Source organism: Apteryx rowi, unplaced genomic scaffold (assembly GCF_003343035.1).
Source record: "Apteryx rowi isolate R43461 unplaced genomic scaffold, aptRow1 scaffold_29, whole genome shotgun sequence".
NCBI classification, from domain to species: domain Eukaryota; kingdom Metazoa; phylum Chordata; class Aves; order Apterygiformes; family Apterygidae; genus Apteryx; species Apteryx rowi.
In genome coordinates, this window is record NW_020449307.1 from 1688099 (window position 1) to 1702258 (window position 14160).

The 14160-nt window shown below is 35.7% G+C and overlaps 1 protein-coding gene across 6 annotated transcripts in view; it reads right to left on the minus strand.

Annotated features, from left to right (window-relative positions):
- Positions 1–14160, minus strand: part of LMBR1 (limb development membrane protein 1) — a 78306-nt gene that overhangs the window by 47470 nt on the left and 16676 nt on the right. For 5 of the 6 annotated variants that reach the window (XR_003254105.1, XM_026069293.1, XM_026069292.1 and 2 more), the window contains 3 exons: positions 13239–13278; positions 10635–10774; positions 4821–4924 (listed from right to left, as the gene is read on the minus strand). Coding sequence is in view for 5 of the 6 variants with exons in the window: in XM_026069293.1 (XP_025925078.1) it covers positions 4821–4924; positions 10635–10774; positions 13239–13278 (284 nt within the window). In the remaining variant the exon portion in view is untranslated. Of the gene's footprint in view, positions 1–4820; positions 4925–10634; positions 10775–13238; positions 13279–14160 lie in introns of those variants that run through there. The other variant, XM_026069295.1, reaches the window with a different exon arrangement.

The window sequence follows — 14160 nt, forward strand, 5'->3', positions numbered from 1 at the left end:
CTGTTATCACACATGGAAAGGTCAGCACTGAACTATAGATGCCCAACTGCAAATACCACAGTTTTCCTTCAGAGACAACGATAAAAGATGAGGTTAATTCTGAGATTAAGAAACATGACTGACACCTATGTTTCATAATTATACTACAGAATTTGTGAAGGCCAAAGATGAAGAACTGAAAGAGTATCTAAACAAGAAGTGTCTTTATGCACAGACTCTTCAAAGGAAGACAAGAAGAATTTAGAGATATAAAAAAGGCTTTAGTATTGATATAGGAGATTAAAGTTATTTCAGACTACTCCAATAGCTCAGTTAACAGCAGCGGCCAAGGCACAAGATACCACAGAGAACTCCGACTACTTCCATATTCATGAAAAAACTAATGCACACATGCATGCATGTAAAAGTGTGAGTGTATCTATATATATGTATATATGTGTGCATGCACATACATGTGTATACCAACTTTATTGTCTCTTACAGTTATTTTCCTGATAACAGAAGTCTGCAACTGCCATTCAGTGTAAACAAACTATATCAAGGAAGAACACTTAGGCTCTTTAAAAGGGCATAGTCAACCCCCTTAGGCGCAAAATGCCCTTCTTGAATTAACATAGTGGTTTTAATTAAAAACTAGGCAGAGAGTCAGTTTGATTTTCAGTACAACACTGCATCCGTCCATGGCGAGTGCCTAATTTCCGTATTTCTCTCCTCTGCGCAATATGCAAGTACTTGGTTGTTTTAAACCGTTGCCCTGGGGAATCAAAAGGAGTCTATAAGASGGGCCATGTGCCATTTAGAAAGTATACTAACAACCAAGAAAAAAAGCCATAGTAAACTAGAAGATGGTTAATCAAACCCATTCAGATTCATGAAACTTAAAGCAGGGGTAATACTTCCATAAAAGAACATGGAAAAAACATTATACAAAGCTCGTAAAACTAACCTATGAACTATCTGCAATATCATACCTTGCAACAAGTTCATATTATAGCAAATTGATTTTATCTATTTTAAGCATAATCTATGATAAATACTCAAACATATGGATAAACAACTTGGGTTTTAGGCACATACAGGATAAAGACTAACATTACTGTGAGGAGTTAAGCTCAGAGAAATCCATTAAAAAAATGAAAAAGGTTGAATCCATTTTCAGAACTGAATCTTTTATTCATTCAATTTCAGAACTTAAATTAAAATCCAACCAGCAATTCTTGCATAAACATCTACAAATGGATAATTTGACTTGTCACCTATTTACTCAGGAGAACGAAGGTCATTCTACAACAGATTTGAGATGACTTGCATAAGCACTTCCATTGGAACATTTTTCACCCACATTTTGAACGAAGTTAAGCATCTCAACTCAACTGCTTTCCCTGTTACAGGCATCCAGCTTCCAGCTGAAAGATTAAAGATCACACATCCTGTGACCAACCTCTTTACTGAATGCCTTCACCTTTACAGTGGATCCCTCTTTCATTAAATGCTGCAAGTTTTGGCAAATGTATACATTCCTTTAAACCGGGATTACTAAAACAGCAATAACATTTGAATGTTCTCTCTCTGGCCCATTAGTCCAATGTGATGAATGGCAGTTAGGTTTTTTGGGAGGTTTTTTTCTTCATTTTTAAATTTGCACGAGTATAATCAAAACCCAAATGATCTGCAAAAGTACCAGAACTCTACAAGGTAGTCACAGTCTTAAAATCATCTGCCAAGAGAAACAGATAACCAATGTGCCAACATCTGAGGAGAGTAGAATAGATGGGGAGTACTCTTCATGATTACAGAACTGAAATGCTTACATGCATCCCTTAGTTCAACTAAACAAATTTTCCCAGATTTGAATCACCCTATTATGCGATTTAATTGTTTAAAAAAATATTTATTGTATTTATTGCAGCAATAATCATTTATCTGCATCAGAATTTGAACAGAATGGCATAAGGAAGGTGTACAGGACCTCTCAAAACTTTAACTACAAATTTAGTCCAGAAAGTCATTTGTCACTCTTACTTTATAGGAAAAAATACTGAAGAGAAGGTACTTTCATATTGAAAAAATAAAATTTTTCAATTTTAAAAGGGCTGCAAGGTATGTGCAGGTTAATACAACTGGGATACATAATGCATCAGTTTGAGACAAGAAGAAATCCACAAGTCAAGGTATATACTGCTAGTATTGTATACAATGTTTTAAGGAAAAAAAGAATCCTTTTTTCCCCCCCTCCACAGTTTTGCTTGTACCATCTCCCACAATCTTGACCTCCACTAAGATCAGTTACGTTGGTGGTGGGTTTGTTTTTAACAAGATACACATTAGCTGTGGCTAGACCCTCAGAGTCAAAGGAAAACAGAGCAGCCTCCACCTGAAAACTGGAAGGACAAACTGAGTAGCTGAAAGGTTCCTAGCCCTAGGAGTATGTGCATGAAGAGGGAAGAGGAGAGTGGTTTCCAGCTGAACTGGGTAAATGGGGTTAAACATAGTAGTATGAACAACACTTAGCCTAACCCCAGACTCCTCTAAACTTGAGCCCATTAGCTTGGTCACCCAAACCTACACAGAAATAGCTTGGACACTTCTATAGTTCCATCAACAAAATATAATGGCGCAGAGCTCAGAACAGGCTAGCCAAACCAGTATTTACACAGCCATCTTGGTTGGGTCCTGCAGGTCAGTTCTGACATAGCTATATTGCTCATCTTATATTACCTAAACAGAGGCTTCAACCGTAGAAGAAATTCTCCATTTCTTCACATTATTTTATCCCAATTAAAGTTTTCCTCATCCAATACTTTCCACATATTGTATTTTCATTGCTTTCTCTCATTTCTCTTTCATTGTTTTCTCTCTTAAGTATCTACAAGAAGCTTAAAACCCAAAACTGGATTCAGTATTCCCATTGAGGCTTCCCCAATTCTACCAAGAACAAAAATACCACCTTTATCACCTCCATGCCACATTCTCATGAACGCAACCAAAAACTACGTTTTCCTTCCCACAGCAATCATCTTGTTGATTTATGTGTTACTTCTGATCCACCAATGACTCGGAAGTGTTTTGCATTCATTTTTAATGCATTTCATTTTCCTAATTTCAGGCCATTTCTCAAGATCCTTTGCTTTCTAATGCTGTCATTCAAAGTACCTGGAATTCTCTCAAACATGGTATCATTAAAAACAAAAATGTAACCATTCAGATTATAAAGATTAAAGAAAACATCTAGTAGTATTGGTCCCCAGACAGCAATTCCTGTTTGAGTTCTTCGATATTTACTCTTTGAACTTCATTTTGTTGTGCTTCTCATTATAGTAATTTCTTTTTCATTGCATTTATTTAGTTCATATATTAATATTATAGTTATTATTATCATATTGTTACATGGGAGCATAACGATGTTCCTGGCTGTTTATTACCCTGTTTTAACTATTATCCCTAGGTATTTTCCCGTTAGCAGAATCAGGTAACTTATAAATATTTCCAAAGTGAAAAGACAGATACACATTTTACTTTCTCCAGTCAAATTCTTTACTAATTCCTAGTTGTTCAGAAATTGCTTTGCCAAGTTCTATGTTTTGCTGAAACAGTCAGCCCTGTCAACTTGAGTATATTCAACTAAGCTAAATATTTTTGTCATTCTCTACCCATTTTAGACAGTTTTCTTCACACATTATTGTTAATACTGACCAAGTATCTGATCAATATAAAGCCCTTTTTGCAAAATTTGGAAGATAGACCTACAAAACTCAAAAATCAAACTTGTTAGTTTTCTCTGGGTCATCTATTATTAACAGGAAGAGTGACTGAATAACAAGTCTATACTTTCTTCTCTTATTACTTTATTTCTAGTGCATTTATTCAACCTTCTCTTGTTTTAACATCCCTTGGTAGTTGTTGYAAATAATTTTAAGGGTTTTTTTTTTTTAATTTGTTGTATATTATACTTCCTTTCTTTTGCATCAGCAAAGTTTGTTTTTAAACCTCATTGTCTCTTATGAACATGTAGCAACTTTAATTTATTAAAACAAAACAGAATATTCTAAATTGCAAGTTCCAATTTTCTGTAACATCTTGTTACTTAAGTTTAGGCCTAAAGTCTTTAGTCATTGATCACTTCAGGAATTCAGTGTTGATTCAGGGTTGGTCCTCCCCCCCTTCTTCCAGCAAGGATAAATGATGCGTTTTAAACATTCACGTTTTCTTCAAAAAAAATCACAGATAGTTATCAGACCAACAGTTACTTACAGAAATTAACATGAATAATATTTAGTTTCTTTACAGTTCTGCTTTCAAAGAGAGCAAGCAAATAAAGTTAACTGTAGATTCTTCTCCATAATATTACCTGCTAAAATGGAACATCTCCTACTCTGTATATTTTTAGTCCACAAGAGGCCCCTACACTTCTATCGCTCATATTACTCTTTTGTTTTCATCTAGAGATATTCACAAAGTTCACTTTTGATCTCTTTTCATCAAGAGGACACATTCATGTTACCAAAACAGTTTTCCTCAAAGAAAAAACAAAATCATCTTCAAAAAAAAGCTAAAGCATTTCATTTAAAAAAAAAAAAATCCTTCTTAATCCCAGTATCTGTAGCTTTTCAAGAGCTTTTTCCCTTAAAGTTACACCCAGCCAGATACTGTATATTCACTTTACCTGCTTGTGGGTGTGAATTTGTGTGTATACACACATTCACGTATTTAGACAGAGCTCAGTGACAAAAATTATTCCAAATCCAATTTCATCAGAAATGAGGCTGAAAAGGAATGTATACCATAATTACGCCATACAGTGTTTAACAGTACATTCCTACCTTTTTTAAGCCAGCAAATCCTTCTGATTCCAGAAAGAAAAAGGCAAAGGGCATCAACACAAACAAACATAAATTGGAAAAAAGAGAAGCAAGATTCCACAAACCTGCAACAAATAAGAAAGAGTATACATTATAAGTTTTTCAGATTTAAAAATAAAGATGTTACATTTTCATCCCTTACATATACCAAAGTAGTATACATGCAAGTATTAATAGAAGTCAGGATTTTATGGATGCATAGGGTTCTTTACAAATCATTGCTGCAAAACACTGATTTCTATGTGTAATGCTTTTCAGTTTTAAAGAAAATCTGAATATCAATTTAAACAGCAGCAACATTCTGAAACTTCAGAAGACACACTGCACACTCAGGTCAGCTACTTCCACAATATCCTATTTTTTCTGTAGGGATTTTTAAATATCTGTTTTAAAATTTTTCAGGACAAAGTATTCTCGCACCAGTGAATCTCAAGAAGTTCAGTTCTGTGTATTCCCTACCACCCATATTTTTCCTCAAGAGAAACTAAGACAAATCATGGATTTTAACATAGCAATATCAAAACACTGTCATCSCCTCCCCATTAAAAGAGGATATGATAAAGCAACAGCAGCCTTCCACGATGAGATGTCTGGCTCAGTGGACAAGGGGAGAACAACGAATGTTTTTTATCTCGACTTCAGTAAGGCTTTCAGTGCTGTCTCCCATAACATCCTCACAGACAGACTAATGATGTACAGGCCAGGTAAGTGGGCTGTGAGGTGGACTGAAAACTGGCTGAACTTCTGGGATCAGCAGGTTGTGACCAGCAGCACAAAGTCCAGCTGGAAGCCAGTCACTAGTGGTGGGCCCCAGGGGCCAGCACTATTCAACCCCTTCATTAGTGACCTGGACAAGGGCACAGAGCGCACCCTCAGCTAGTTTGCAGACGATACAAAACCAGCAGGAGTGGTTGATACCGCAGATAGTTGTGTCACCATTCAAAGGGATCTCGACAGGCTGGAGAAATGGGTAAACAGGAATCTCATGAAGCTCAACAAAGGGAAAATGCAGGATCCTGCATCTGGGGAGGAATAACCCCATGCACCAACACGCACTGTGGCTCAACAAGCTGAAAAACAGCTTCGTAGAAATGGTCCTGGAGGTCCTGGTAGACACCAAAGGTGACCATGACCCAGCAATGCGCCCCCATGACAAAGACTGACAACTCATCTCCATTAAGGACATCTGCTTTAATAAGATTTTTCTGAGCTAAAACTTTCTGAACAGCCCAATAGTTTCTGGTGGCTCAACATGTACCCATCACCACCATATCAATAGTTGTGCAGGATGCCACGTTTCTTCTTTATAACGGTAGCTGCTTACCCACAATTTAGTGCTACTGTAGGTAACAGGTTTAGCTAGTGTCACACTTTCTGTATCCTGAAAACGCAACTTTTATTTTGTAATCAAAMAAAGACAGAATTAGGCAATGGAGAAACAGATGAGCCCTTAAGTTTCCCCAAAAATATGCATTTCCACAATCCTACAGGACTACGTTATATCACCTGAAATCCAACAAAGAACAACCCCCAGGAACAGGAAAGAATTTAAAATAACAGCTTTAATTGTTTATTTCCTTCTCGTGTGCAAGCTTGTTCATTTTCTTTTTTAAAATTTGATCATTTTGGAAAGAATGTGCAAAGAAAAAGGCATTTACTGTATGTCTGGAGAAATCGTTATTGAATTTTGTATGTAGTTCCAAATGCAGTTCACCTAACCCCCTCTTATTTTTATAATTCTTTCACAATATATACTTCCTTTTTCCTCAACTAAGTTGATTTAATTGGGGGGAGGGAAAACAAGGGTGGGAGAAGAAAAGTCAACTTTAAAATCAAAAACAAAAATGTTAACTTTATCAGCAATTGATAGTACCATATGCTTAGCCAGGTAAATTACACAAAACAAGAAAAATCCAAAACATGTATGAAATGCAGTATTCAAATGCTAAAGAATAAACTGCCTAAAGGAGTCTAAATTCAAATTAACAAAAAAATTTTTTTAAGAAATTAAAAAAAAAGGGGGGGGTCCTTTAGAATTTCCTCAGTGAGGAAGCCCCTGTTCCCACAAGGAACATTCACCCGATTTAAGTGGTTTTCTTTAACTAAAGAGAGATAGTGTGTTTTGTTACCTAATGGAAGGCTGAATACCTGTTTGTCAAAATTTCAACAGCTGTATTACACGTACGCCTACAAAGCACGAAAGAGTAAAACAGTGCTTAAAAGAACAAGCATCTGCAGTATATATGGGGCATTTGCAGGGGGACACAGTGCATACCTGGGCTGATTWTTAAAAAGCTGAAATGCAAAAATCTACACATTAGCAGCTGATAGGAACCACATTTGTAGAATTTCAAAATACAGAGCAATAGTACACATGTAAAATTGTGTAAGGTAGGACAGGGCTGTAACGCTGATTATATACTTTGAGGAAAGTGTAAGTGTAAGAGACCACCACATTAATAGACAAATATCAGATTCCCATTACTCTTCCTATCCAGCACCCACTTCACTGAATTCCAAACTTCATGATTCTCTTGTTCCCCTACCGTATTTATTATCCTAATTTGATAATTCAAAAGTCAAATTAAAAGAATAAAAAATATTTATTTTCTAGTAAACTGACTGCATGATCAAACTACCTAAGAGACACTTGCAGATCACAACATATAAAAGCTTTAAGCGCTCTGCTAAGATTCCTTTTGCATGGGTGGTGACCTAAGAAAATCTCCCATAAAACAAGCTTAAAAAAAACCAAACAATTAAAACCCTCTCAGTCTGGCAAACAGATTAGATACTCAGCAATTTTTCTTTTTTTAATTCCTGTCAGTTTTATTAAGTTTTACCTCCACCTGGTGGTTACGTCTAACAACAGCACAAGTGAGCATCTTCAGTTGCCAGAAGTATTTCTGGGTTTAGTTCAACACTCATTAGATAAGATTATTTATACTGGATACAACTATGGGCTTTCTGCCTAGCTTTAAAAATTAAAAGTACATATTCTTCTGTTTTTCCTATATGCCACAATTAACCTAACAGTCCTACAGTATAAAAACCCTTAATATTATGGTCAAGTATCTCCATTACAGACTATATTTATAATTGACAAATCTAAGAAAACTGAAGTGTTTACAACTAATACAAGTTTTCCCATTTAATAACATTTGCAAAACATTAAGCCAATGATACATAAAGGCTATGCTGGATGTAATGAAGAATTATGGAGGTATGGACAAACATTTCCTGAATCTGAGTCTTTGAGACAGCACTATGAATTCTCAAAAATTGCACATGTATTTCATAATTACCTTTACAAAGCTATGCCAATACAAGGAAGTAGGTTTTTATAGAGCAGTGGAATATTATGCAATCTAGCAGACACCACAAGAGGGAGCCCCTCCCCAAAATAACGCTTTGACACAAAATTTGATTTTGTTAAGCTGCAGTAACACAACCCCATGACCTGACCCAAGAGTGTACCAATGTTTATAAAGTCTTCATAGCAGCTCCAATAAATCTTTTTTTAATTCAGTCATGACTACATCTAGTCTAAACTTCGCAATGCATGGCCAAATTTGGAAACAGAGATGCTGAACTTAATTCCAAGCTAGCCATTGCTATGAGCTTACCAAATATAAGTTACATTGCATATGCATAATATGCTATTTTCAACAGATTGACAATCTTGTTTTGATGTAATATGATAATTACTGGAAAATTTAAGGGTCTTCCTATGTGAAAGCTACTTCGTACAGCAGATTTCTAAATTAACTCTAATTTTCTTTAGTATYGTAGCAACTCCAAAATAGAGTGAAAACTTTTGAATTACTTATTAGTTTTCACTCTAATACCATATTGTACTTTTTCCAAAATCAGTTCAAACACAGAAGAACAGATTGATTTCTTTAAATATGTTTATACTTTCAATACCAAATGCAAAAAATTTCTGAGCAGTTCAATCCCTGTGAAAAATGAGAATTAGCTTGATCTTTTTAAAACAGGAAACCTATCAAATTAGCAATCCCCCATGCTATGCATRATGTTTTATTGCTCATAGAATAACTTGCCTAGAAAGAACCCCTAAAGTTATGTGGTCCGGTCTCCTGCTTAAAACAGGCAAGACGCAGGTGCAACCAGGCTGCTCAGGGCGTTAGCCAGCTAAGTTCTGAAAAACCTCCAAGAATGGAGATTCCTCAGCCTTTCCGGACAGCCTCTTCCAGTGCTTAGCCATTCTCCTTCTAGTGTCTAACTCAGTCCTCTTTGACAGCTGGTACTCTTTTTTCCTCCAAACCTCACTATTTGGCACAGAGACCTGCAAGGCCTTAGAGTAGACCTTGCCAGTAAAGACAGAGGTAAGGGCAATCCCAAGGACCTCAACCTTTTCCACATTATCAGCAGGACAGTGTTTTCTTTGGTTGTCTTTTTGCTGCTGACATATCTATAAAAACCCATGGGATCCCATGTATGAATTTCCTGAGGAGGACAAGGTCTATTCTCTTAGAGTATAATGTCTTTATGGGCTTCCTCACTTCCTTCAGATCTTAAAACTACACAGGAACCCCAGGCAAGGCAATCAGTTCCTCCTCACTCATGAGGAAAATCAAAATTTGTTTATTGCCCAGAAAAAAAAAGAAACTCAGTCACTTTCTGAAAGATGACAGAAGAGAAAGCATGTTGCCTGTCATTTGCTTCCTGCCTATGCCTATCCACACTTCATCTGTTGTAAAGTTCTGTAATCTTATTTAAAAAACCCTGCAAATTAGGAATCTAGGAATTCATCAATTATCTAATAATACTCATGGATAGCAATTTTGCAAAAATGTGCATTACAGACAAAAAAAATTCATGGAAGACTTCAGAGAAAAATACCTTCAAAACCAAGTTACCATCTGTTCACAAAAACAGAAAATGCATAGCATAGTTAATGTGTAAATTATTTGCTTGTTTCAGACCACTTAGGTACTATCTCCTTTCTCCAGTCAAATCCGCTGTAAATACATCCTGCTTCCTCCAGCATTTCCCTTAGGCCCATGGRAGAGCCCAAATGATTTTCAAATACTAGTATCCTCTGGCAGAGGCTGTGTCTATTATACATTTTGCATAGCCCTTAGCATGTTTAACAATACTGGACTGCGTATAAAATTCACACTGTCAGGCATCAAGGCATCATTCCTGCAAGTACAAAAGTTGCACTCTTCTCTCAAATTATTTCAAGGAAAATGATGCATTTTGACTGTGCCTCCTTGCTATGCTTGATACAGTTACATTCTACAGTTTCCCTTGTTTACAGATAAATTGCTAACAGTTGAATTTAGCTATCTAATCCCAACTGCTCATAGCTAGCAAGTTTCTTGAAAGTGTTATATATTGTAAGAATGAATTGATATGAATCATCATAAACAAGAAGGCTTATGGATCTTGCATTTACACGAGGAAAAAATTTTGAACATATTTAAGTTACTTAGCTTCCAGTAGTTCTTATTTCTATACTGGTATTCAGAGCAGTGAATTGGTTTAGTTTCCTCAAGTCTGAATAATTCAAGAAAACAAAACATAAAAAACAACACACACAAAAAAGCAAACCACTGCACCACATATACCAAACAGGGAAGACAGACTTTTGTGATCTAGGACACAGCAGCAAAAACCAGCCAATAACACATCAACAATTCATTTACCATCTTAAATGAAAATGGGGTTATTAGCTTAAAAATAAAAACATATGTGGGAATGTATAATGAAAACATCCATTTTAATTAAACTATGCTGAGTACTAACCATGAATTAGTGAGCCATTTAACCACTGAATATAGTAGTTTTGTGGAAAAGAGAGCAGGATCTCATTGCTGATTATTGAGAAGGGCAGAAGCAGGACTGCACCAGCTGAAACTGCTAGAGTGAAGGTGCTCAAGAACAGCCTGAAATTTAAAGAGAGGCACCACTGTTAGCACCAACAACACGCTCCGAACAGGGGGGGAAGCAGGTACCCGAGAGTCGATATCCGGGGACTACCCATTCCCACAGTGTAAAGGGGCAGGAGGGAGGGGAGGCCACAATTTCACAGTATTTCACTTTTAAAAATGCAGCTTTCAAATACCAAGCAGTTTACAGAATTCAGTAAAAATAATTAGTTTCTACCAACTACCACAATTTTTCCTCTTTGGAATTGCATACATTCAATTCATATGTCATACAGAGGATAAAACAGATCACTGAATATCTTTTGATAACTGTAACTTTTCATTTGCCCTTCCACACAGGGTGGAAAATTTTCTATCTCTAATTTCTTAGATTTTTAGAAAGTAGAGCAGCTTTTTAACGACTAAAAAGGTGAGTGGGATAATACACAAATAAGTATTTTAATATTGAACTGAAAAAAATCATTGCTCTTTCACAAAGCAGAAAGTTTCACAAGTATTAGCACATAGCCTAGAGCTTTTCTGATAGCTGGAAAATCAATACAGAGAAATTGCCAGAATTATTTAAAATATTTAAGCTTATTCTTTTTAGATCCCAAACGCAATTTATATTGAATGCCATCTTGTGGCATTAAGAAGAACTGTGTTCTTTAGAAAACAAGACCAACAAAAAACCTTAGAGAACTAGTCTGATGCTAAAATAAAATTTTAAAAGTTTTTTCAAATCACATTAAAAAAAAAAGATGTACTTAAATAGATTACTCCTACAACAAGAACATCAGTAAGTTGCGCACAGAATTCTTACTTTTCTGTAACAGTTTGTCTCTAAAAACCTATTTTTCATTCATGTAGTCTTTAACTTATATAAGAAAAATCTACTAAAGTCTGACTAACTTTATTAAAAAAACAAAACAAAAAAACCACACATTTTGGTTGCTGGTTTTTGGAGGGTTTTTGTTTCAATTTGTCTTTTTTAAAGGAAGTTAAGTATTCTAAGCCAAAATCATGAGATGCTATAGTGTATAACATGCTGAAGTGTTTCAGGGTGCTACAGTTTGACTTYGTTTACCACCACCACCCCCTTTTTTATTATTGTTGTTGCTAAATGTCCTGACAATTCCACTAAGTAAAGCAATGTCAACCTGCATACATCTGACAGTTGGTACTTTTTGTAAAATAACATGCATAAAATAAGGAACAAGAAAGCTTAAGCTGAAGGGACAAGAAGCTGTTTTATAATTGAACAGTTTTAATGGAAGTCTATTACTCTGAAGTGCTAATCTTGAATTACACTATGGTCTTACAAAAAACAGTATTTACAATTGACATTTGTTGTGATTTAAAGCTAAACTAGAAAGTAGATACAAAAGATAATAGTTAACAAGAATTTTACTCTTTGGATGTTCAAAAATTCAGAATCAGGCTATGACCACAGCTGGCATGAAAATCATTCAGTCTAGAAGAGCCTTAATTAATGAGCTGCAGTCTTAAAAGCAGAGATCCTCCTCCCTACTTGAGAGCTGAGAGCTTCATAGCATAACAAAATATGTATTTCTCTCTCCAAATCTCAAGTAGAGTTTTTATAGCAAATTAGTATTTCAAATTCATAAAAAACAATCTTGTTATCAGAAGCTACTGGGAGGAGAAGCATCTAAAATTCACATCAGCATCTTTGTACATCTTTTGAGCTTGCCACGAACATGCGTTCTGAAAGTGAACAGCTTGCAATGTACTCRGCACTTTCCCAGGGTACAAGGCAAATCAATAAAATATGCAATGAGCTCTCCTTCCAACAGCATGACAATACCACTGTGGAAGAGCTAAGAAAGTTGTACTAAGTCCACATAATTCAGCAAACTGTAAACTAACTGTAAAATTCAGTAACTGAGAGGTCAGTGACAGCTCACAGATGTTCTGCAAGTCTTCAGCCATGTATTTAAAACAGGAGAGATTAATTTAATATCTAGCTTTACAAAGGAACAGGAAGAGGAGAGAGTTGCTGACAGACCAGCAGGACCGGCAGGCATTTAACTTCCATTTGCTATTCTCTTTTAAGCACTATTCAGGTGACCAAATGCAGATGTCTACTTCAGGATGAGCTCACTTGTTCTCCAGGCTCCACTGCCTTCTTTGACAAGATTTCCGCTGACTGCRGTGGGAACTTAAACACATACCTCACATGTAAACATCTACATTTAAATACTTTAAACTTAGGTGCAAGTCTTGAACTGAATTTCACCTCTAGCGTCAGGTCCTCGTGCCTAAGTGAAAAAGCCCTAGACCAAACTGCCTTCCCTCATGCCATGCCTTTCATTATGCAAGTTTTCCTCTGCCTTCCCCAACAGCACAATCCATTTGCCATAATATTTAAAAGGAATTGTTCTTTAATCTAGAAGCATATAGCACTCCCATTATCGCCACATATTCAGGAAAAAGTAGTACTGCAAAGAGGAGTTATACATACGAAATTCTGTTAACAATGGCATCCTCATCCTCTTGCTCATCTGAAAAAAAAAAAAAAAATCAAGTTACAGCAGGTTACATTGAATACTTAGTTCTCTTTCTTCAGGCTAAAAATGAATATAAGAAGGAATAATTTCAGTTGAAGTTTAAAACTGAGGATTACTAAAGCAAAAATAAGTTACTAGCATTAATATTTTAAAAGGCTTCTAATAAAAAAAAAATTAATGCTTTGATATTCTTTTGCTAGTTTTAAGCACTTTTCAATCAATATAACCACAAAGTTATTTGACTTTATTTTATTTGAATACACAGATCAAAACTAGCAGTCTTCCACAGGGCTCTAGGGCAAACAGGCTACAGGAAAAAAGTTGTAGAGCACATACTAACAACATAAATCCCTAGACAGATCTTTCATTTTCAGGGTTAATGAATTTTTTTCAAAACAAGAAAGCATGCCCAGAACAGTAATGACCATTTAGTTGCTTCCCCTTATTCATTCCACTCTTCCCCCCACACACACACACCTTTTTTTCTTTTTTTAAGTGATACACTGGTTTCTCTTCAGTTATTTGGCATTTTAGACCATTTTTCTTCACTTATTTCTTAACCAACCTCCTGACTTTTTGAAATATTAACATTTAATTCAGAGGCCAATCACAGATATAGCCATCTATCCTTTTCTATACACATCTTGGTGTTTCTTCCACATTTGAAATCATTTTCTAGTCAGCTTTCTTCTTGTACTTTTAAAGTCTCCCAGCTTTTCCATGAGAGGTAACTCAAGAATTATTTTCCAGTCAAAGAATAAAGAGCCAGGTGTTCCAGATTTATGCAAGTCTTGCATAATCTTGAAATAAACATGTAGTCCCCAAAATAACTTACTTTCACAGAAGAATTTCCTAAAAGCATGGGGTTATTGTTCC